Here is a 25721-nt window from a genome sequence, read left to right as displayed (position 1 = left end):
GGATATGCATATAATTGGTAGATTTGGATAGAAAACACTAAAATTTCCAAAATTGTTAAAATAGTGAGAGTATAACAGAACTGATTTGGTAGGTGAAAACCTGAGAAAAATCCTGAAACATGAGGGAGTAAGAGGAGTCTGAATGAGTGGACCCTGACACTTTTTCATGCGCGCGACCGAGAGAGTGCCTTTCTTGTTTACCTTTTATATTGACGACGTTATTGTCCGGATGAAATTTTATTGATTATTTGGGCTAAAACCAACCTGAGGATTGATTATGAACATCGTTTGAAATGTTTCTACGAACTTTACGGATACTATTTGGATTTTTTTGTCTGCCTTTTGTGACTGCGTTTGAGCCTGTGGACTACTGAAGAAAATGCGCAAACAAAACTGAGGTTTTTGGATGTAAAGAGACTATTGAACAAAAGGAACATTTATTGAATAAATGAATGTCTTCTGGGTGCAAACATATGAAGACCATCAAAGGTAAGTGATTAATTCTCTATTTCTGACTTGTGTAACTCTTCTACTTGGCTGGTTACTGTTGTAATGGTTTGTCTGCTGGGCTATGTTCTCAAATAATCATAAGGTATGCTTTCGCCGTAAAGCATTTTTGAAATCTGACAGTGGTTGGATTCACAAGAAGTTAATCTTTAAACCTATGTGAAATAGTTGTATCTTTTCTGAATTATTATGAGTATTTCTGTATTTGAATTTGGCACTCTGCAATCTCACTGGATGTTGGTCAGGTGGGCCACATATCCTAGAGAGGTTAATGTCACCTCTCCTAGCGCTTACTGACACCTACCCATGAGCCCCCTCTTTATATTTACTGTAAGCAACATCCTCACCCACTGAACATCCAAGAACGTTGAAAAGTAGTTGAAATTTGGTCAGTTGGCCCTGGCCTTGATTTAAACGTCCACAGATGTCATTCTTTGGTCCAGTCCGGACCAGGCTTGCTTTCAATGTTCACAGATGTCCGGACCGGCCTTAATTTTGCCCAAACATAGACATCCGTTATTGGACCAAATCTGAACCATCATCGACATCTATGTTTCACATGTTTGGACAGCACAGTACAGTAGAGCACAGTAGAGTACAGTAAAAAGTAGCGTTTTTCGGTACAGTAGAGTTCAGTACACTAATGTACTGTGCTATACTGTTCTGTACTCTACCTTGCTGTACTATGATGTCCAAATGTGTGATTGGTTCAGATTTGATCAAGACCGGACCAACCAAATGTGGTCTTGATTGGTGGCGGAGCTCATTAAAATATTAGCCAGTATGTAGAAAACCCAAATATTCAAAAAGGAGGATATTGCATATTTCAACCTTTGTGTACCTATTTAGGATACGTCACCATGAAGAGAACAACATTCATATCCAATATTATGCATGTATGTAGTACAGATCAGGGACCAACGATGAAAATGCTGTTACCGCAATTCTGTTACAGGGTGTAAATCCACTTCACCTACTGTAGTTCAATAACCTAAATAGATTTTTTTCAAACTCAAGGTGTCATGTCATAGCTGACACCCCATTCTTTCTGCAGACATGTTGAAATTTAATGTGGAACAGATATTTAACAGAGTTCTTGTAAAATGTGGTCACAAACTGAGGGAGATTTAACTGAAATTCTGTTACCAAACTCTGCATCTGTACAGTACTTCCAGTAAAATGTGTTTGTAAAATGTTCAATGTAAACCGGTAAAAACAGTCCTCGTGCATACAGTTGTAATGGTTTGACATACATTTTTAAGTGAAGAATCGATGATGTCGCCGCGCAATTCCGTTAATATTAGGGCAATCCCAAGCTAACTTACATATCTAAACTCTTAGAGACTCCCTATCAAAGCTGCTACAAAACTGGGATGCCATAAGGATTTCACAACCTACTGTTTACAGTGAATGGAGAATGTTGTTTTTAGTAAGTAGCCTATTTTACAAGTATAACTCATGTCCTTGAGTTCAGTAACACCAAATTTCTTCATTTTGAGCCAGTTGGAAAATAGCAGGACTGGGACGATACCAGTATAGTGATATTTTCTCTTTTTGGTCCTTCAAAAACCTGCTATATGTAAAATATTGTGTACTATAGCTTGGGAAATAAATAAATGTTACTCTGAATGACGACATAATTGTTTCCTAATGGAGTTAAATCCGCTTTGTGTGGTTTACTTGCCGTGATACTAACGAGTACTGGTATCGTCCCAGCCCTTGAATCTAGTAAATTCCTGTAAAAAAATTGACCCAATTTTTTTTTTTTTTACAAAATGATAGTGACAGCTTTAGCTGAGTATGAACATTTGAAACACCTTTCCTGGTAAGGGTCAGGATTATGGTGAGTAAAAGAGCCAAGGAATTTGTATACAAATCAAGATGCTGGAAGTAGAGACTGGTGGCAATCTACCTTAACATATTAAGATGGAATCTTTTTCTAAGTATAGCCACTCATTCAAACGTATATCACACAGACTGGTCTATAGCCAATGTGTAAGGGAGATATCACGTCCACTCCCTTGTTTCCAAATGTCGCTGAAATCATTAGTCCATGCTTCCTACCAGTACTGATGAAAAACTGGGTGGCTATATAGGATGAATGTAGAACACATCTAAGGTAAATAATCTTGAACAGACACTTCTCACACTGAGTAAACAGAAGTTAGAGATTTACAATGCAAAGCAGACAGCAAGGTATGCAAATAATAGGACAATGCCATCTTGGAACACTCCCCTTAACTGAATCATGGGGTGCACTCAATATTTTTCAAAACGTAATATGTGGCAAACTACTACAAACACAACTGTAAAACCAACAGCCAGATCAAGGCTGATTGGCCATAGAGTAACACGTTGTCTGTCTGTGTGCTCTACTCAGACCTCCGTTCCCCATGAGGAATGCTAGTTTTCTCAGTTGAATCAGCCGTGTATCATTACCCCTTTGCATTACAAACGGAAGGTCCCGCACCCAGTGTCCCTTATGACTGTGCATCACCCTTCTATTACAGGCTGAAGGGCCTTAGTCATCACAGGCGAAGGTGCTGCACACATTCCTCGCAAATGATAGCTTCTCACACGCATACACAATCTGGTAATTCCTCAAGTGACATGACCCCCCCACCATCACCAGCCCGCTCTCTGGATTGAAGGTTTGCTATGGAGATGTGAATAGGTGGCATTTCAGAGCTCCTAACAGCTCTGGAGAACAGCAGTTCCTTGGCTGGGGGCCAAGTCCTCATGGTTACCACAGAGCAGGTGCAACTGCCTCTTTCCTGTGCACTTTGGTCTGGAAAAAAAGCCTTCTGTCTGTTTGCAGGGGGCTTGGAGGAGACTGAAGAAGTTGGAAAATACACATAAACGTCAGCAAGCTAAGTATCAAGAGAAGCACCTGTATAAACACCAGGTTTTGTTGCTAGTGTTTGTTATTTTTAGATCCAGGCTAGGTTGAGGAGACAAGAACACTCCAAGCCAAAGTGGAGCTATTTAAATCAGTACCTTCGGTTGAGAAGGATTAGGACACGCCTGAAATAAGATTTGGGCTAGACTACTTTTACTGACCTGTGTTGCGGACAGTGACCGATGATGGAAGGCAAAACAAGTGAACCCAAAATAGGGGATAGAGCATTTGAGAACAGTGAGGATAAAAGGGAACACAGACTGACAAATGCTAATCTTTCAATCTACCTAAATAGGTTTCAATCTCTCGCTCAATATTCAGCCAGACTTGTATATAATATTGGATACTAAACCAGAATAGAACAGTTTGTTCAATTCTTTTTACGTGGCCCAAACATCTTTTTGATCTCTCATCAGTGACTGAAGCTTGACAAAAGCTTTAGTGAGTTAACTAAGCTATACAAGTAATTCCACCTGAAACAGTACAAGAGGGTTGACACTCACCATCTCAAATTGTTCTGAAATCTGTTTCTAACTGCATAAACTGATCAGCATTCCTGAAACATTATTTTGTTTAAATATAATTTAATCACTGAGAAATTAAGCTAATTTATTGAACCCAAATTGGCCAATGTATTTTATAAGTAGTGTTGGACTAGTAACCGAAAGGTTGCAAGATTGAATCCGCGAGCTGACAAGGTAAAAACAAATGTTGTTCTGCCCCTGAACAAGGCACTGTTCCTAGACCGTCATTGAAAATAAGATTCTTAACCAACTTGCCTAGTTAAATAAAGGTAAAATATGTATATATTTTTTTTTTTAAATATAATCTTCAGAAAATAGAAAATATTTGCAAATCTTTCATAACAATGAGTAAGACATGAGGAATCCATGAATCCCCCACACACACACACCACACCAATCCAACAACCAATATACAGTATCAGTTCTCTATGTCTAACAAGTAGTATGGAGCTGCTGCTTGGAGTATTGCTTCTTCATCTTTTTTTACATCTTTTTTGTTTGTTTTTTACCTTTATTTAACTAGGCAAGTCAGTTAAGAACAAATTATTTTCAATGACGGCCTAGGAACAGTGGGTTAACTGTTCAGGGGCAGAACAACAGAACAACAGCTTGGGGATTTGAACTTGCAACCTTCCAGTTACTAGTCCAACGCTTGAACCACTAGGCTACCCTGCTACCCTGTTTTCCCCTGTTCAGATAAAATGGCCATTGAAGTCACTTGCATTATTTACCATAAATTAGTGATTAAGAACAAAGTTTTACCCAATAGATGCCGCTGTTCCTGCTACTGCCACCACACCCTTATATCAATTTAGCTGGATTCTTGTGTTTATTAAATGGATCACAACATCTTCTTTGCAGCTTTGGGTAGAAAGCCAATAACTTTTGCACATGATGAAAATAAATGGTGTGGTCATCCTCACAATTCAAACCAGTCCTCTTGGAAAGCAATTCAGTTTGTCTTTTTTTGTAAGATTACATTTTTTAAACAACACAAAAACATATGCAAACAACAGCATACAGATGCACACAAACATCAATGACATAACACCTGCCCAGACACACCTGCTCACACCCATCTCCAGCGCTCGCATCACTCTTCCCCACATGGCCTCAAACTACACCATTTTAATTCTCTCAGTCACCCACCCACATTCAACATTAAGATAAAGCATTTGACCTTTCCATTAGGTTAAGGATGGAGGATTTGTTGATTTCCAGTTATGTATAGTTTTTTTTCCCAAGATGATTGACAAGAAAAATATCGTCCAATATCTCACTGCACCCTCATATGCCATGCCTTGAAATATACAGACAGACTGATTAAAAGTTCATTTACATTGTAATACTTCTGAATGACAACTTTCTAGCTCCACCCATAACTTTTGGACTTCATGGCATTGTTTGTCCTGCTCTTAGGCTTAATTTGTGTCCAGAAAACAGCGCCCCTGTGTTTGGTTTATTGCCTTCAAGGTCTGGATCTGGATTAGTTAGAACATTCCTGTTGAACAAGTGAACCATTAGGCAACAGCAATTCTAATGGTTTCAATGGTATGGTCTCTAATGGTCTTCGATGGTAAAAGTCCCAAACAAACACTGTATAGTGTTTTGTAATGGGTTGAATGGTAAATGTCACTGTTCACACTACATATAGAGGTGTCTTTTTAAACAATTTTTTTGAAAACCATTTGAGTGCTATGCAATGGTTTATAATTGTATTATTTTATTAGGGTTGTCACATTTTAGTCACTAGCTAATTTCTCATTCAAAAGTTTGGGACTTGTAGGAAAAGTCTTCATATGGGAACTGCACCATACCAATAGCCATCTCAGAGAGCTGCCATTTGTTGGACTATTCAAGGAGAGTTTGGTTGTGAAGGACAAACGAAATTGCTTTCATGGAGGACTGGCTTGACCACATAATTCATTTTCATAATAAGCCAAAGTTATTGGATTTCTACCCAAAGTTGCAAAGAAAATGTGATCCATTTAATGAACACAAGAGACAATTAAAATGGATTAAAGGGTGTGGTGGCAGTAGCAGGAACAGCGTCATGAACAGCGTCATGAACAGCAGCAGCCCCCCCACCCCCAAGATAGCGTGTTAATCAGTGGAGGCTGGTGGGAGGAGCTATAGGAGGATGGGCTCATTGTGATGGCTAGAATAGAAGAGCCAAACATGTGTTTTTCATGTTTGATACCATTCCATTTATTCCATTCCAACCATTTCAATGAGCCCGTCCTCCTATCGCTCCTCCCACCAGCCTCCACTGATATGAACATAAACCATGGCAACACACAAAATGTGTAGTATAGCAGGAAATTCATTTTTTTTTTAAAAAGAATTTCTCGCAGTCCCATTGCCAAAATGTGCAGAATAGCTGGAAATGTGCTTTAAAAATGCAAATTTATCTCAGCCTCATTGCAAAAATGTGTAGAAAAGCTATACAACTCTGTTCCATGGCAATGTGTAGAATTGGAGGAAACTGCGGTATGCCACTGACCCATACATCTTATGGTCTGAGTTTAGACATTGGACACACGGATTTGGTTTGTCATTGAATAGAAGTTTGCCTCATGGGGATAAAATAAAATGAACCTAAATTATGTTCATACAACATTATAAACAAACTTACCTTTAACTTGACTCTCGTAATCAGCAATGATTTCTTTATCCTTTTTGAACTTTGTATTAGACATTTTCAGGTCGATTCAGAGTAGTTCGGAAGTTAAACTATTAGTCAACACAAAAAAAGTTCCTTTTCAACAAAACGTTCAGTCCATTGCCCTACGCGAGTAGACTATTGCTGGAAAAGACTAGGCCAACACGAAATCCTGATATCAATCAATGAAATCACTGATAACCGCTGGCTATGCCGCGGCAGGCAGAGCGAAGATGTCGAGTCGGTGCAACAGCATAACCTTTGATAATCAGATCAACCGCGCAGTAAAGTATAACGTTACAATTTTCAACGCAGGTAGAGAGGGTGCGAGGTTTTACTGCACGCGGAGTACAAATATATAGTATGTAGACTTTAATCTTATACTTCCTTTGGTGCTCTAGTTTCCCCGGTCCCACACTTCACATTTGCCTCGTTGTTTTTCACAGACAAGACTGACTGCAGTTCAGCTGCCGGAGAGTCACTGTGGAAATGGGAGGGATCGAAGAGGCATAACGGAAACAAGACATGGATTGACATGCTTTTTGTCTAACCAGTAGGGCCGATTACAGGGGCGGACTTGGGCAAGAATTCGGGCCTGGCATTTTATCCACACCAGCCCACATCACTGCGATCCGCAAACAACCCTATACCAGCCCATGATTTGGTCGGACCCCCCCCCCCCCCCAAAAAAAAAAAAATTTGGTTGTGCATCAGCAGTTTTTCTCTTATGTCAGTCACTGACAGTCACTCAATTAGCCATGTCAGCTACAATGTTTAGATTGGTGGTTCGTCTAGCCAGCTATCTAAACTTGTCTTAATTATGGCCGAATACCAACCGGGCACGTGCCCAGGGGCCCTGACCTCCAGGGGGACCCTCGATGACTTTGTTAGTCTTTCCCACTCAGATATCATATTAACATGGCATAGCATAAGTCCTTACAAAATGTGTAGAATTGCACGAAATTAGCTTTAAAACTGGATTTAAAAAATGCTATCTTCACCCCATCGCAATATGGGTAGAATTGCAGGAAATAAGCTATAAAACTGCAATGTTTTCTCTCCGCCCCATGGCAAAATGTTTAGAATTGCAGGAAATGTTATTTAAAAAAAAATTCTCTCCACTGTCAAGAGGGAGGACAATAAAATGTTTTGCTACGAGAAGGGGTGCCCCTTGGTAAACATAGGAAGCAGGGGCGGACTTGACGATTTATAGGATCCAGGAGAAGGTGTCCCCCCCCCCCCCCCCCCCTTGACAGGGACATGGGTACGAAGCTTCCAAAGCTGTGTTTTTCACAGGAGGCACCTGTGGTGGCACAGTAATTGTGGAGGACAGGCTTGTGGTAATGGCTGGAGCAGAATGGGTGGAATGGTATCAAACACATGGTTTCCACCTATTTGATGCCATTCCATTATTGCCGTTCCTGACATTATTATGAGCCATCCTCCCCTCAGCAGCCTCCACTAGTGTCTTTCCCGCAATTGCATTTTTAAACGTTATGTGACCAGGACACATTTCTCTCTCAAGCGCATGGGGGAGAGGAGAGTGGCTCACTCATTACAGCAGCAGGCCCCAGCAAAACAGACACAGGGGCACAGCACACACTTTCATTACAGGACTCATGAGGATAATGCACTACTGTTTGACCGAGTCATGGCTTTAGCCACCTGAAAATAGAACGTTTAGAGTGAGAGGACAATGTAGAATGTGCTCTTTCTATGTTTACAGGCACCCTTTCCATGTTTTACCATCCATGATCTTGGCTCTCTAACTGATGACAGAGTCGGAACAGGTCTATGCCGATGCTGCGTTTTCACTTTGAATGTGAGTTTGCGTGACCTCTGCTCAGCCTATCATTAAACCGGGCCTGACAATCTTGGTAGGGGACCGGTCATTGCTCAATGACCAGCCAAAGGCTCATCATAGATTAGTATAACAGATAAATTGTGAGTACATTTTTTTTTTATATATTTTTTTTAAATATCACCTTAACAGGCCAATGGGCCACCGGCCTTGTCACCTACCATTTATTTATTTTTGTATATATATACAAATATTTTTGTGTGTCAGTTTTGTGTGTCCAGCCCATCTGGAATTTGCCAGAATTGCTAGATGGCCGATTATGTATTCTGATAATATGGGGGAAATCCCTGCTAGAAGTTCCCCAGGTATGTACAGGGTGTGATCCACATATACATACTCCCCAAGGCAGTGTTGATATTATAAACATGGCTGTTCATTGCATCAAAGTGGCACCAGTGACATTGAAATTATTATACAAATTAGGCCTCACCTGCTACCAGTGTAACAATACTTCCATTGGTGAAATAGCTTTGGCGGTTTCTACACTTCAAAATGGTTTTGTCAAATAAAATATATTCCATACAATATTACAAGTCACCCATCCATCCACTAATCTGTGGTGTGTGACATAAACCTCAAATTAGGTGCGTCTACTGTATGAGACTAGAACCAACAGATCAGTGAAAATATATGTATGAAATGATCTTATGTAAAAAGTGACCAACTTACATCAGTTGTTTTCTTTAACAGGATCAATGTCCCTGATAAGGACCCTATGAGAAAATAGAGCATATTTGGTGTTCAACATGCTTTTTGAAAAGAGACCTTTTAATATTTTCAACTATTCCCATTGTAACTGAGTAACAATTGTGTACATTATGGGGTTTTCTCGTTTGGGCAAAAGACCGTTTTCCGTCCTCTCTCCGCCGTGACCTGGAAAACTATAAGTGGTAGAGGAGTGCCAATTCGTTAGTAGACAAACGGAAGCGTCCTCCCCTCCTTGATTGCCAACTTTCATTGAGGATACTCATGTGTATCCTACCACAGAAGAGTTTTGAAATCTGCCACACCACTTTTGAATCACCTTTTGTTGTGTCAGAAGATAAAAACATGCACACGTTTAAAAACAATATGTTACTTTATTGCAATATGTCCGTTTACACAGTTCTTTTGTAATCCACCCCTGTAAACATAATTTGCCTAATGACGCGAGCGGAGAAGGACCGCCTCATTTCAAGCAAACCGATTTCCATCCATCACCAACTCTCCTCGATTAACTTGGACCCTTTTCAAAAGGAGGCGAGAGAGGACGGAGGAGAGGACGCAGGAGGTGAGAGAGGACGGAGGAGAGGACGCAAGAGGTGAGAGAAGACGGAGGAGAGAGGACGCAGCAGATGAGCAAATCTAATTGAGAAAAGGTCCATCTATACCTATATTGAACAAAAATATAAACGCAACATGTAAAGTGTTGGTCCCATGTTTCATGAGCTGAAATAAAAGATCCCCGAAATTTGCCATATGCATTAAAAGTGTATTTGTCTCAAATTTGGTGAGCATTTCTCCTTTGCCAAAGTAATCCAAACACCTGACAGAAGTAGCATATCAAGAAGCTGATTAACACAGGTGCACCTTGTGCTGGGGACAATAAAAGGGCACTCTAAACCAGCCGGACAGCTGATGAAACTGTGGGTTTGGACAACTGAAGAATTTCTGCACAAACTGTCAGAAACCATCTCAGGGAGGCTTATCTGCGTGCTAACCATCCTCAACACGGTCGTAAACGACTTCAGTGGGCAAGTGCTCACCATCAATGGCCACTGGAGAAGTGTGCTGGATGGATTCATCCCGGTTTTAACTGTTCCCGGGCAGTGGGAATTATATCCTGTGGGCGAGTGGTTTGCTTATGTCGACGTTGTGAACAGAATGCCCCATGGTGGTGGTGGGGTTATGGTATGGGTGGGCATAAGCTACAGACAATAAACACAATTGCATTTTATCTATGGCAATTTGAATGCACAGAGATACCGTGACGAGATCCTGAGGCCCATTGTCATGCTATTCATCTGCCGCCATCAACTCATGTTTGAGCATAATAATGCACGGCCCCATGTTGCAAGGATTTGTACACAATTCCAGGAAGCTGAAAATGTCCCAGTTATTCCATGGCCTGCATACTCACCCGACATGTCACCCATTGAGAATGTTTGGGATACTCTAGATTGACGTGTACGACAGCATGTTCCAGTTCCCGACATGTCACCCATTGAGAATGTTTGGGATACTCTAGATTGACGTGTACGACAGCATGTTCCAGTTCCCGACATGTCACCCATTGAGAATGTTTGGGATACTCTAGATTGACGTGTACGACAGCATGTTCCAGTTCCCATCAATATCCAGCAACTTCGCACAGCCATTGAAGGGGAGTGGGACAACATTCCATAAGCCACAATCAACAGCTCAATCAACTCAATGGGAAGGAGATGTGTCACACTGTATGAGGCAAATGGTGACCAACAGATGCATATCTATATTCCCAGTCACAGACTAGGGCCTAGTGAATTCATTTCAATTGACTGATTTCCTCAAATGAACTATAACTCAGTCAAATCTTTGAAATTGTTACATGTTGCGTTCATATTTGCTCAGTATATATATATATATATATATACTCCCCAAATATACAGTACCAGTCAACCTACTAGTTTACCTACTTTACAATTTTCTACATTGTAGAATAATAGTGAAGAAATCAAAACTATGATATAACACATTTGGAATCAAAAACCAAAAAACGTTACCAAAAAACGTTATATTTGAGATTCTTCAAAGTAGCCACCGTTTGCCTTGATGACAGCTTTGCACACTCTTGGCATTCTCTCAACCAGCTTCATGAGGACGACACCTGGACGACCAGCTTCACCTGGACGACATTTCAATGAACAGGTGTACCATGTTAAAAGTTCATTTGTGGAATTTCTTTCCGTCTTAATGCTTTTGAGCCAATCAGTTGTGTTGTGACAAGGTAGGGGCGGTATACAGAAGATAGCCCTATTTCCCACCCTCAGGAAACTAAAAAGATTTGGCATGGGTCCTGAGATCCTCAAAAGGCTCTACAGCTGCAACATCGAGAGCATCACTGCCTGGTACGGCAATTGCTCGGCCTCTGACCCCAAGGCACTACAGAAGGTAGTGTGAGCAGCCCAGTGCATCACTGGGGCTACGCTGTCTGCCATCCAGGACCTCTACACCAGGTGGTGTCAGAGGAAGGCCCTAAACATTTTCAAAGACCCCAGCCACCCCAGTCATAGACTGTTCTCTCAACTACCGCATGGCAAGCGGTACCGGAGTGCCAAGTCTAGGAAACAAATGCTTCTCAACAGTTTTTACCCCCAAGCCATGACTCCTGAAGAGGTAATCAAATGGCTACCCGGACTATTTGCATTGTGTGCCCCCCCAACCCCTTTTTACGCTGCTGCTACTCTCTGTTTATCATATATGCATAGTCACTTTAACTATACATTCATGTACATACTACCTCAATTGGGCCGACCAACCAGTGTTCCGCACATTGGCTAACCGGGCTATCTGCATTGTGTCCCACCACCCACCACCCGCTCTTTTACGCTACTGCTACTCTCTGTTCATCATATATGCATAGTCACTTTAACCATATCTACATGTACATACTACATCAACCAGACTGACTAACTGGTTCCTGTATGTAGCCTCACTACTTTTATAGCCTGTCTTTTTACTGTTTTATTTCTTTACTTACCTATTGTTCACCTAATACCTTTTTTGCACTATCGGTTAGAGCCTGTAAGTAAGCATTTCACCTGTTGTATTCGGCGCATTTGACAAATAAACTTTGATTTGGTAGAAAACCAAGCTCAAATAAGCAAAGGGAAACAACAGTCCATCATTACTTTAAGACATGAAGGTCAGTCAATCCGGAAAGTTTCAAGAACTTTGAAAGTTTCTTCAAGTGCAATCGCAAAACCATCAAGCGCTATGATGAAACTGCCTCTCATGAGGACCGCCTCAGGAAAGGAAGACCCAGAGTTACCTCTGCTGCAGAGGATAAGTTCATTAGAGCTACCGGCCTCAGAAATTGCAGCCCAAATAAATTCTTTAAGTAACAGACACATCGCAACATCAACTGTTCAGAGGAGACTGGATGAATTAGGCTTTCATGGTTGAATTGCTGCAAAGAAACCACTACTAAAAAAGACCAATAAGAAGAGACTTTCAATGGTGGAAATCTGTCCTTTGGTCTGATAAGTCCAAATTTGCGATTTTTGGTTCCAACCGCCATGTCTTTGTGAGACGCAGAGTAGGTAAACGGATGATCTCCGCATGTGTGGTTCCCACCGTGAAGCATGGAGGAGGTGTGATGGTGTGGGGGTGCTTTGCTGGTGACAATGTCTGTGATTTATTTAGAATTCAAGGCACACTTAACCAGCATGGCTACCACAGCATTCTGCATCGATACACCATCCCACCTGGTTTGCGCTTAGTGGGACTATCATTTGTTTTCAACAGGACAATGACCCAACACACCTCCAGGCTGTGTAAGGGCTATTTGAACAAGGAGCGTGATGGTGCTGCATCAGATGACCTGACCTCCACAATCACCTGACCTCAACCCAATTGAAATGGTTTGGGATGAGTTGGACCGCAGAGTGAAGGAAAAGCAGCCAACAAGTGCTCAGCATATGTATGAACTCCTTCGACACTGTTGGAAAAGCATTCCAGGTGAAGCTGGTTGAGAGAATGCCAAGAGTGTGCAAAGCTGTCATCAAGGCAAAGGGTGGCTACTTTGAATAATCTTAAATATAAAATATATATTTTGATTTGTTTAACACTTTGTTTATTACATGATTCCATAGTGTTGATGTCTTCACTATTCTTCTATGTAAACTTTTCACTGGTACTATATATATATATATATATTCAGCATACAATGTGTACTGAAATTAATGTGGTTATTTTGCTCCATCTGCTGGTGATCATGTTATGGTACAGATACATTTTCTCTCGTCTCATGAAATGAATAAAACATTTACAACTTAACAAATATTACACGTTTTAATAGCAAAACAAACAGTTTACAACATTTCACAGAAAACAAGATGCAACAGGAACAGTGTTAATCATTTTTCAAGCTCTAATACATTAACCTCTCTTTCGTGTCGTCTGAGCTTCCCAAAGATTGGAAAGCAGCTGCAGTCATCCCCCTCTTCAAAGGGGGGACACTCTTGACCCAAACTGCTAGAGACCTATATCTATCCTACCCTGCCTTTCTAAGGTCTTCGAAAGCCAAGTCAACAAACAGATTACCGACCATTTCGAATCGCACCATACCTTCTCCGCTATGCAATCTGGTTTCAGAGCTGGTCATGGGTACACCTCAGCCACGCTCAAGGTCCTAAACGATATCTTAACCGCCATCAATAAGAAACAATACTGTGCAGCCGTATTTATTGACCTGGCCAAGGCTTTCAATTCTGTCAATCACCACATCCTCATCGGCAGACACGATAGCCTTGGTTTCTCAAATGATTGCCTCGCCTGGTTCACCAACTACTTCTCTGATAGAGTTCAGTGTGTCAAATCGGAGGGCCTGTTGTCCGGGCCTCTGGCAGTCTCTATGGGGGTGCCACAGTGTTCAATTCTTGGGCCGACTCTTTTCTCTGTATACATCAATGATGTCGCTCTTGCTGCTGGTGAGTCTCTGATCCACCTCTACGCAGATGACACCATTCTGTATACTTCTGGCCCTTCTTTGGACACTGTGTTAACAACCCTCCAGACGAGCTTCAATGCCATACAACTCTCCTTCCGTGGCCTCCAACTGCTCTTAAATACAAGTAAAACTAAATGCATGCTCTTCAACCGATTGCTGCCTGCACCTGCCCGCCCGTCCAACATCACTACTCTGGACAGTTCTGACTTAGAATATGTGGACAACTACAAATACCTAGGTGTCTGGTTAGACTGTAAACTCTCCTTCTAGACCCACATTAAGCATCTCCAATCCAAAATTAAAACTAGAATTGGCTTCCTATTTCGCAACAAAGCATCCTTCACTCATGCTGCCAAACATACCCTTGTAAAATTGACCATCCTACCAATCTTCGACTTCGGCGATGTAATTTACAAAATAGCCTCCAATACCCTACTCAATAAATTGGATGCAGTCTATCACAGTGCCATCTGTTTTGTTACCAAAGCCCCATATACTACACTACCCACCACTGCAACCTGTACGCTCTCGTTGGCTGGCCCTCGCCTCATACTCGTCGCCAAACCCACTGGCTCCAGGTCATCTACAAGACCCTGCTAGGTAAAGTCCCCGCTTATCTCAGCTCGCTGGTCACCATAGCAGCACCCACCTGTAGCACGCGCTCCAGCAGGTATATCTCTCTGGTCACCCCCAAAACCAATTACTCCTTTGGCCGCCTCTCCTTCCAGTTCTCTGCTGCCAATGACTGGAACGAACTACAAAAATCTCTGATACTGGAAACATTTATCTCCCTCACGAGCTTTAAGCACCAGCTGTCAGAGCAGCTCACAGATTACTGCACCTGTACATAGCCCACCTATAATTTAGCCCAAACAACTACCTCTTTCCCTATGTATTTTATTTATTTATTTTGCTCCTTTCCACCCCATTATTTCTACTCTACTCTCTACTTTGCACATTCTTCCACTGCAAATCTACCATTCCAGTGTTTTACTTGCTATATTGTATTTACTTCGCCAACATGGCCTTTTTTTTGCCTTTTACCTCCCTTATCTCACCTCATTTGCTCACGTTGTATATAGACTTATTTTTCTACTGTATTATTGACTGTATGTTTGTTTTACGCCATGTGTAACTCTGTGTTGTTGTATGTGTCGAACTGCTTTGCTTTATCTTGGCCAGGTCGCAATTGTAAATGAGTACTTGTTCTCAACTTGCTTACCTGGTTAAAAAAAATTGAAATAAATAAAATAAAATAAAAAACAGCATGAAAACATGAGGTTATGGTTTACCACAGGATATGGTTTACTGCAATCGCACTGGAGATAGACCTACTCCTGTCACAATAACAAGCCCTACATAGTTCAAGGACAGGTCAATGATAAACGTAAAGGAAAAGGAGATATCCACCCGACAAATTTCTAGATGGAAAAAATATCAGAGGATGCTGGTGGGAGGAGCTATAGGAGCAAGGGCTTATTGTAATGGAATAAATGGAACGTCAAACGTGGTTTCTATACGTTTACTGTGTTAGATACAGTTCCATTCATTTCATTCCATTCCAGCCATTACAATGAGCCTGTCCTCCTATAGCGCCACCCTCCTCGGGTAAAAATACAATAACTGGGCCTTACTGAAAGGTTGAATACAATGTTGCTTTGGAGTGTGCATTCAGCAAGTAGTTCAAGAGCAACTGAAATCCCTAATATTTTAAGTTACAACATAAATACATGTAAATCTTGAACTATGTCAAATAAATTATGGAGAACAACAAGATTTACAGCCACCTCATTCTAATATAATTCACCCATAGCCTGAAATCAATGTTTTGTTTGAACATTATCTTGTGAGAGACAGTTGTCAGCTACTAGTGGAAAACTTACAAAATGGAGCCATAAGCCCACAAAATCCACAAAAATGTGGCTTTTCTCCCTTAAACACACTGCCAATGAGATCCACAGAGTACCTCGTAATTATGTGCCATTTTGTGTTTTACTCTGAGCTTTAAATAGACTTAGCTGTTTTTGAAGAAGGTCTCCTCTAAGACCTCCGTGAACCTGTCCTTCATCTGCTGGCGGAAACTGCTATACCACTCCAGCAGTTTCCTCCTCCTCTCAGTCCTTTCCTCCTGGCTCATCATCTTCTCCTTTTCCAGGAGGCCTGGAAGCTCCTTCCAGTCTTTGAGAAAGATGAAGGGGGCTCCTGCAGTTTTGAGGAGACGCAGTGGGGAGCTGCGTGCAGCAGAGCACCCACCTGGGGTCACCATGTCTTCCACCACAGGTACGGAGCCATAGGCACAGGCCTCGTAGATGCGGTAGCACTCCGTGTTGATTCCCACGGGGCAGAGGGTGAGCTCGCTTTGGGCCAGGGCTGTCTGGTACCGTCTCAGACTCTCCACTGTCTCCTGAGGAAGCCACCTGATGCAGAAGAGGAGGAATATTAATGTCTAGTGAGCAGGGAGTTCGTTTAATGTATTACGTATTTAAACAGTGCTTCTGTTGTGAATATATATACATAGTACTTGTAAATTCCCCTTTGCGCTTCATGAATTTTTAAATGCAAAGATCAAAAAAGGGTTGAACTTCTATTTGAGCGTGCTCACTCAATTGATATTTCACTGGTAAACAAAGCATACCAACAAAAGTAATTCCACTGAAGTGAGCTACTAGAGGTCCAAACCTCATTGAGAAAGACAGCATGCAAAAATTGGACTTAAACCCATTATTGTGAATTGATACAGTGCTTGACAGTGACAGCATAGCATAGTGAAATACTTCTCTCTGCCAGTAGTGATGCACTCTTTGTCCAGTCCGGTTCGTTTCAAGATCCCCATGAGCGTTTCCCTCGAGGAGTTCTTGTAGACAGTTCCCAGGAAGTTACAGAGGAAGGGCCTTGTGGAGCTCACCATATGGGAGTTTGGCATGACCACAGGAAACTGCCTGTATCTGAACAGAGCGGGCATACAAGTCCACTTTTAAAATATGCTCCTCTCTGGTGCAATGCTTTGCCTAAAATGTTAAAATGTACTATTATGTAGCCTACAATGGAAACACGAGTGAAAGAAGGGAAAAGTGGCCTCCCGGGTGGCGCATTGGTCTAGGGCACTGCAGCGCTAGCTGTGCCACCAGAGACTCTGGGTTCGCGCCCAGGCTCTGTCGCAGCCGGCCGCGACCGGGAGGTCCGTGGGGCGATGCACAATTGGCCTAGCGTCGTCCGGGTTAGGGTGGACTTGGCAGGTAGGGATATCCTGTCTCATTGCGCACCAGCAACTCCTGTGGCGGGCCGGGCGCAGAGCATGCCAAGGTCGCCAGGTGCACGGTGTTTCCTCCGACACATTGGTGCGGCTGGCTTCCGGGTTGGATGCGCGCTGTGTTAAGAAGCAGTGCGGCTTGGTTGGGTTGTGTTTCGGAGGACGCATGGCTTTCGACCTTCGTCTCTCCCGAGCCCGACTGGGAGTTGTAGCGATGATAGTAATTACTAACAACTGGATACCACGAAAGTGGGGAGAAAAAGAGGGTAAAAAAATATTTTAAAAGGGAAAAGTACATGGTGAGGGAAGAAAGACAAACAAGAAATGCAGAATTCTGAAACATGAGAAACAAACTCAGAGAAACCTTCAAACTAAATCAGGGCCTGTATTAACAAACCATTTCAGAGTAGGAGTGCTGATCTAAGATCAGGTTCTCTTTCCATATAATTATGAACTCAAAGATAAAACTGCTCCTAGATCAGCACTCCTTCTCTGACACTTTATGAATAAGGGTTCAGATAACCTACGTGGCTACTCCGAGGGGCCACTGGAAGACATCCTTGTCGTTAACCCAGGGGCTGTCATAGACCAGGAAGAGCAGGTCCACAAAGCCCCCGTGTCTCCTCAGGTAGGGGCTGATCCAGTCATTGGTGCAGCGCTCGCTGCCCAGCAGAACCACAGCCACACGATTCACAGCGTGGAACTGCATCAAGGTCTGGACATGCTGCAGCCACCGGGTGGCGTAGGAGATCTTCTGCTGCTCCCGGCCATTCAGCACCAGAACCACACTGTCTGTGTCCAGAGGAACATGGCCTTGGATCACCGCTGGACCTGTGTAGAAACTATAGATAGACAGACAGAGAGAGAGATGGTGGGGTGGAGGGCTGTCAGAATAGCTGACATCAGCTAGATCATATGCATCTTATATTGTGATTGGAGTCTCATTTGTGATGCCTTACCTGAAATCTATCTTTCCCACTTGTATCTCCCCCTCTCTCCACTGTGCTTGTATGTCGGTGGGGTTGAGGGGACCTTCTAAAATATGTTCCCAAAGGTAAAGTCCTGATAGAAGAGAGAAGTTACTTCAGAGGGACAATATCCCTAAGAATGTTTTTTACTCCATAATGTAACCTAACATTGTAAGAGGAAGCATCAAACAACAAAAAGATACCAAGCAATATTGTACAACTTATCACAGAAGATCCGTAAAAAGGCATTACCTATGGCCGCTTTCCCCCAGATTTGAACTTTGTATCTCTTGGGCCTGTTCTTGTCAATGCGCTCCTGGTATTGTCTGAAAGCCTCCCTCTGTTTGTGCAGAGCAGAAAGTGCATTAGCCTGCTCATCCTCCCAAGGGTTCCACACATCATCCCCAATGTAAGGAGCCACAACACCACCACCTGTAATCACCAAAACAACAGTACAATAACACTTATTGGAGCTAGCTAGTTAGTGGTTTTCAAATAGCCAATTTACATGACCAGTCCATAACCATGTGAGGGTATTCACGTGTTGACTGTATATTCTCATATACAACATTGGACATGACCCGCAAACTATGGACAGTGAGTTTATTTTGTCAGATATGTAGCTAGCTAGGTAATTTACCTGAGGTTGCGACTGTAATTTTCTTCACCACTCTGTGGACACGGGTGATCACCTTCGTATTAAAAAATACATTGTATGCAGCATACAAGGAAAACACCACATACACGAAAACTATCAGGATGAATATTTTTCTGTGATGTTTTTTCATGTTTTCCTTCTCACGTTACCATTCTGCACTCGAGTATCAGTTAAAGTGACCAATCTCTGTACAGCTTGTTGTCTCGGAAACACTGAGAAAGCAATCAAAAGCGACTGTTTACAGTTCAAGGACCCAGCTCAAAGGCTGGCATAAGATTTGCCGGAGAAAAATGATTCCCCTTTTGGAATTAATCTACGTGAAGCATGTTCTTCTTATCGTCAAACAGAACCGATTTTTATTTTGATAAATAAAACGACTCGTGTGGCATAATTGACATTAAATACAAAACAAATTGCTTACAAAGATGTTATAAGAATTGAGACTGCGCGCTGAAACATAATCCCGGATGTTACCCAGGGCGTACCTAAGGCGGATCGAGCTGCCAGTTAAGGCAAAGACAGAAACTGCTCTCCTTTATAAATCCACTATCACGCTCGTAGGCGATGTCATGGCGACGTTGGCTTGCGAAACTCATGCACAGAAACACGTAATCGGGTCTAACGGTCGACACACGCCAAACTGCGCATGTGCATGCCATCAAATCAAAGGCAATCCAATATAAAATAGTGTTTGACGAAAATGAAAAGGTGCAGTTGGAATGTCATCAAACACATGGATACCATGTGTTTGATAACATTCCACATATTCAGCTCCAGCCATTAACCCGAGCCCACCCTCCCCAATTAAGGTGCCACCAACCTCCTGTGGTTTCCATCCCAATTTTTTTATGTGAGTAAAGTCACACCATCCCCAGCAAAAAATCAAAACAGCTGTGATGGAAACAGGTATTTTCGGAACAATTTTATAAATACAGACAGATAATTTGTTCATTCGACATGGTGGGGTCTTCTTGTGTTGGTCAAATTAATAATGCGAGAAATGGTGGTGGAACGCCTTTATGCGCAAATATTGATATAATAACCATCATATCAAAGTAAATTTGGATTCACCCGATGGTATGGTGTGTGTTCCTCCCGCTATGACTTGGGAAACCATGCAGTTTATTAGGCTACAGATTAAATACATGATAATGAATTTCACAGGGAGGTGAAAGTGCACAGGGGGTCTTGTGCTCCTTTCCAATAAATATTGAGGGTTTTATATTGGTGACATGATGATTGATGCTTGACTGCCTTTTGACAAATAAAAATATGCATAATAATCTCATCATGTAGACCAGGGGTGTCAAACACATACCACGGAGGGCCTAGTGCGTGCAGGTTTACTGTTTTCCCTTTCAATTAAACCCTAGGTGTGGGGAGTTCCTTACTAATTAGTGACCTTGATTAATCAATCAAGTACAAGGGAGCAGTGAAAACCCGCAGATGGACTTTTGAAGTGAAGAGTTTAGATTTTTGTAGCAAAGCACCGTTAAAAGGTGTCATCTCTGACGTTACGTTGGATGTGGAGGCCTCGTGGTTACGAGGAGCATACCAGGAGTAGTTGGAGCACACCGAATGAACCGTGTAGTGGATGGGGGAAAAGAAGAAAGCCTGTCAGTATTATTTCTGTTTGACGAAGAGTATCTCCCTTCACATGTCAAAGTGGGGATATGTTAAGATATGCGACGAAAGCTTTTGTGTTCAAGCCGTTTTGCCGAAATTGCTAAAGGTATGGACATGTATCAAGTGTGTGCCGAAGGAATGTTGTTGAAGAATCTGAGGGTGTACAATGTTGTAATTGTGATGGCAACCATGTTCTCAATTCCCCGGAGTGCCCGGGTTGGGATAAAAGAGTATGAAGTGGCAAGGGTCAGGGCTATACAGCAGGTCTCCTACACGGAGGGTCAGGGCTATACAGCAGGTCTCCTACACGGAGTGTCAGGGCTATACAGCAGGTCTCCTACACGGAGGGTCAGGGCTATACAGCAGGTCTCCTACACGGAGGGTCAGGGCTATACAGCAGGTCTCCTACACGGAGGGTCAGGGCTATACAGCAGGTCTCCTACACAGAGGGTCAGGGCTATACAGCAGGTCTCCTACACGGAGGGTCAGGGCTTTACAGCAGGTCTCCTACACGGAGGGTCAGGGCTATACAGCAGGTCTACTACACGGAGGGTCAGGGCTATACAGCAGGTCTACTACACGGAGGGTCAGGGTATACAGCAGGTCTACTACACGGAGGGTCAGGGCTATACAGCAGGTCTACTACACGGAGGGTCAGGGCTATACAGCGGGTCTCCTACACGGAGGCACGGGAAATAATTGAAGGAGGTTAGGGAGCTGAAGATGGCGGTGGATGTTCCACAGACTGTGAAGATTGAGGGCTGTTAAACAGTTGAGGGAAACTGATATGCTGATTGTGAAGAAGGTGGATATTATGTTTATTGTGAATGTGATTAATTGTACTGCACAAAAGAGAACAAAAAGAAAGAAAGAAACTGGACATAATAGAATCAACCAAATAATTGTGTTTACTATTTGGGTTGATATACAGCCAAAACAGTAGGTGGCGGCATGCACCGATAGTATTTGTTTGCGGCCCGCCATAATATCCAAGAAGTCCCTGTACAGTAGGTGGCGGCAATACACCAATAGGTGTAGTCTGCCATAAACTTAAAAGAAGAAGAAGAAACCTGCAGACGGCTGCAAGAGGCACAGGTCACAAAAGAAGGCGGTGAGGACAGCCGAGTTCGGGCCTCATCCCGAGGATGAAAAGGATGATTCTGGCCCAGTGGGGGAGAGAATGGATCCTTGCATTTTGGCTGATCCATATGTGGTGTCAGGTTGGGGGACTGTTTAGTTGGTGAGAGTAACTCAGAGTGGATTAGTGATGATTTGTGTTTCTTCAGTCCAGAGGGAGCAGGTGCTCCGGATCACGCGATTAGAGACAGGAAATGTGACTTGCTTTGCTCTCTGGAGTAGGGTGTCGTGGAGAGGAGTGAAAAAGGGGGATTAAGTGTTGAGGAGGATTAGTTGAAATTGAAGATTCCCAGTACCTGTCATTCTTGCTGTTTGGTGCGATGCAGATCCGGTGTCGAGTCTGGGGAAAAAGAGAAGACTTTGTCTGTCCTGTTAAGTTTTGATGAAGTCTTGACACGGTCAAGTTAGGAAGTGTAAGTCATTTAAGGCAAATCATTTAAGAACACATTTATTTACAATGACAGTCTAGGAACAGTGGGTTCAGGGGCAGAACAACAGATTTTTACCTTGTCAGCTCAGGGATTTGATCTAGCAACCTTTTGGTTACTGGCCCAATGCTCTAACCACGAGGCTACCTGTTATCCTTGAGAGCTTTTGTTCTGAAAATACTACAGTGTTTCAGGTGTCAAGTTTATGGGCATGTTACAGCAGTGTGTAGGAGGGAGATTCCTAGATGTGAGAAGTTTGCAGGAGGGCATGAGTCGAAGGAATGTGTAGTATCGGTGGAGAAAGTTGTGTGTGTGTGTGTTAGCTATGGGATTGCCCATGGGGATGGAGATTGGAGGTGTCTTGAGAGAGAGAGAGGCAGGTTTAGGTTGCTAGGGTTAGAGTAGTACGGAAAGTGGTGTATGCCAAAGCAGTGAAGTGGGGGGTAGAGGAAGATGGGTACAGGGTGAGGGATACTGAGAGGATTCCTGTGGATTGGCAGAGACCAAGAGAGAGTGATTAGAAGAATATGTGCTTCAGTAAGGTGGGATTTTCAGCATTTATAGCCATGGTTGTCAATTGTACTGCAGAAATGGATCATAGGTCACAGAAAATAGAAGTTGTGGTGGCAGCGGCAGAGAAGTACTTGGGATTGCGAGGATTTATTGCAGAGCAGTTGTAGGGGGTGTTGATTAGTAGTGTTCTGTCCTCTCAGACCATCGGTCTGGAGTATAATTAGATCGGGTTAAATAGTGGACTAGTGTTTTATTTTTATTTTTTGGAGAGGGTAAATTGTTGGCGGGGAAATTTTCCTTTTCCACAATTTTGTATATTACTGTATCAATAATTTAATGTACGTAGGCTGTGAATGGCCTCACACACCAGTACAGTAGGTGGCGGTGTACGCACCCAAAAGTTGGATGCGATCCGCCAACCAAATCCTAAAGAAGAAACCCATAGACACTCGGCCAAAGATTTTTATAACTAAACCAAGATAAACCACAGCATGTCATTTCAAATGCGAACAAATGAGTCATAGAGCCAAGCACGAGCTAGCGAGGTCATATTGGTGCATTCTAGCTACATTTGCATATTTCCGTTAGGGATCGCCTACTCTGAAGTGTGCGTGTGCAATAACTCAATTTGCCTTTGCACACCTTCTAAACAACTCTGTTCGTAACAGATTGTAGTTTTGGGAACAGAAAGCTGAATTGAGGTCAATTGTTTCATTGATAAGAAAATTAGTAGAATGTCAGCCACAATCCTGCCACTTCAAATCAAATGTATTTTGTCAAAAGCGCCAAATATAACAGACCTTACTGTGAAATGCTTACTTACCTTAACCAACAATGCAGTTTTAAGAAAAATAAGTGTTAAGAAAATACTGACTAAATTATCTAAAGTAAAAAAATTTTTTTTAAAGAGTAACAATAAAATATCAATAACTAGGCTATATACAGGGGGCACTGGTACCGAGTCAATGTGCAGGGGTACAGGTTAGTCAGGGTAATTGAGGTAATTTGTACATGTAGTTTGATGGCTTGGAGGTAGAACGTGTTAGAACCCTTTTGGACCTAAACTTGACGGTCCGGTACCGCTTGTCGGGCGGTAGCTAAGAGAACAGGCTATAACTAGGGTGACTGGAGTCTTTGGCAATTTTTAGGGCCTTCCTCTGACACCGATTGGTATAGAGGTTCTGGGTTGCAGGAAGCTTGGCCCAAGCGATGTACTGTCCCGTACACATTACCCTCTGTAGCGCCTTGCTGTCAGAGGCAGAGCAGTTGCCATTTCAGGCGGTGATGCATTCAGTCAGGATGCTCTCGAAGGTACAGCTGTATAACTTTTTGAGGATCTGAGGACCCACGCCAAATCTTTTCAGATTCCTGAGGGGGAAGAGGTGTTGTCATGCCCTATTCATGACTGTGTTGGTATGTTTGGACCATAGTAGGTCCTTAGTCATGTGGACACCAACAAACTTTAAGCTCTTGACCGTCTCCACTACACCCCCGTTGCCATGAACGGGGGTGTGCTTGGCCCTTTTCCTTTAGTCCCCAATCAGCTCTTTTGTCTTGCTTGCATTGAGGGAGAGATTGTTGTCCTGGCACCACACTGTCACGTCTCTGACCTCCTCCCTATAGGCTGTCTCATCGTTGTTGGTGATCAGGCCTACCACCGTTGTGTTGTCAGCAAACTTAATGATGGTGTTGGAGTCGCGCTTGGCCACGCAGTCATGGGTGAACAGGGAGTACAGGGGGGGATTAAGCATGCACCCCTGAGGGGCCCCCGTGTTGAGGATCAGCGTGGCATATGTGTTGTTCCCTACTTTTACAACCTGGGTGTGGCCCGTCAGGAAGTCCAGGATCCAGTTGCAGAGGGAGATGTTTAGTCCCAGGGTCCTTAGTTTATTGATGTGCTTTGAGGGCACTATGGTGTTGAACGCTGAGCTCTAGTCAATGAACAACATTCTCACATAGGTGTTCCTTTTATCCAGGTAAGAAATGGCAGTGTGGAGTGCAATAGAGATTGTGTCATCTGTGGATCTGTTGGGGCGGTATGCGAATTGGAGTGGCTCTAGTGTTTCTGGAGTGATGGTGTTGATGTGACCCATGACCAGCCTTTCAAAGTACTTCATGGCTACAGATGTGTGTGCACGGGTCGGAAGTCATTTAGGCAGGTTACCTTGGTGTTCTTGGGCACAAGGACTATGGTGGTCTGCTTGAAACATGTAGGTATTACAGACTTGGTCAGGGACAGTTTGAAATTGTCAGTGAAGACACTTGCCAGTTGGACAGTGCATGCTCTGAGTACACGTCCGTCTGGCCATACGGCCTTGTGAATGTTGATCTGTTTAAATGTCTTACTCACATCGGCTACTGAGAGCAGGATCATGCAGTCGTCCGGAACAGCTGGTGCTCTCATGCATGCTTCAGTGTTGCTTGCCTCGAAGTGCGCATATAGAAGTCATTTAGCTCGTCTGGTAGACTTGTGTCACTGGGCAACTCGCGACTGGGCTTCCCTTTGTAGTCCGTAATAGTTTGCAAGCCCTGCCACATCTGACGAGTGTCAGAGCCAGTATAGTAGAATTTAATCTTAGTCCTGTATTGAAGCTTTGCCTGTTTGATGGTTCGTCGGAGGGCATAACATAGCGGGATTTCTTATAAGCGTCTAAGTTAGAGTCCCACTCCTTGAAAGCGGCAGCTCTACCCTTGCTCAGTGTGGGTGTTGCCTGTAATCCAAGGCTTCTGGTTGGGGTATGTACGTATGGTTACTGTGGGGACGATGTCGATGCACTTATTGATGAAGCCGGTGACTGATGTTATATACTCCTCAATACTATCGGATGAAACCTGGAACATATTCCAGTCTGTGCTAGCAAAATAGTCCTGTAGCTTAGCACCTGCATCATCTGACCACTTCATTATTGAGCGACTCACTGGTACTTCCTGTTTTAGTTTTATACATGTGGTGAAAGATCTATCTATGACTCGGCCCTAAGTTTGACATTTGATGTACA

At 43.0% G+C, this 25721-nt stretch overlaps 2 protein-coding genes across 4 annotated transcripts in view; both read right to left on the bottom strand.

Moving 5' to 3' along the window:
• srgap1a (SLIT-ROBO Rho GTPase activating protein 1a) overlaps positions 1-7108 on the bottom strand; it is a 145088-nt gene extending 137980 nt beyond the window's left edge. Inside the window, exon 1 of one of the 2 annotated variants that reach the window (XM_036977679.2) lies at positions 6566-7108. In XM_036977679.2, the coding sequence (XP_036833574.2) occupies positions 6566-6629 (64 nt within the window). In that variant the 5' untranslated portion in view covers positions 6630-7108. The remainder of the gene's footprint in view (positions 1-6565) is intronic. The other variant, XM_036977675.2, reaches the window with a different exon arrangement.
• A 6362-nt stretch (positions 7109-13470) lies between these two features.
• Positions 13471-19660, bottom strand: rxylt1 (ribitol xylosyltransferase 1). 2 transcript variants are annotated; one of them, XM_021601454.3, is made up of 6 exons: positions 19001-19660; positions 18613-18792; positions 18352-18454; positions 17920-18234; positions 16917-17087; positions 13471-16559 (listed from the first exon to the last, which is right to left on the bottom strand). In XM_021601454.3, exons 1-6 carry the CDS (start codon positions 19146-19148, stop codon positions 16157-16159), a joined length of 1320 nt encoding a protein of 439 aa, XP_021457129.3. In that variant the 5' UTR covers positions 19149-19660; the 3' UTR covers positions 13471-16156. The 2 variants fall into 2 exon arrangements, with proteins under 2 accessions (XP_021457129.3, XP_090087281.1); XM_090231155.1 differs by having other exon boundaries at positions 18613-18700; positions 19001-19595.
• Positions 19661-25721: the final 6061 nt, after the last annotated feature.

The sequence above is a fragment of the Oncorhynchus mykiss genome, chromosome 1 (assembly GCF_057628025.1).
Source record: "Oncorhynchus mykiss isolate SJ-2025 chromosome 1, ASM5762802v1, whole genome shotgun sequence".
NCBI lineage: Eukaryota > Metazoa > Chordata > Actinopteri > Salmoniformes > Salmonidae > Oncorhynchus > Oncorhynchus mykiss.
This window is presented reverse-complemented; position numbering and strand designations above follow the sequence as displayed.

What these genes read in the sequence shown, in the direction of transcription:
- rxylt1 (XM_021601454.3), bottom strand. Translation starts at nt 19,148, where the DNA reads ATGAAAAAACATCACAGAAAAATATTCATCCTGATAGTTTTCGTGTAT. An exon ending in AATTACAGTCGCAACCTCAG is followed by an intron (nt 18,793 to 19,000) that starts GTAAATTACCTA and finishes TGGTGATTACAG; the next exon opens with GTGGTGGTGTTGTGGCTCCT. An exon ending in CTGGGGGAAAGCGGCCATAG is followed by an intron (nt 18,455 to 18,612) that starts GTAATGCCTTTT and finishes CTCTTCTATCAG; the next exon opens with GACTTTACCTTTGGGAACAT.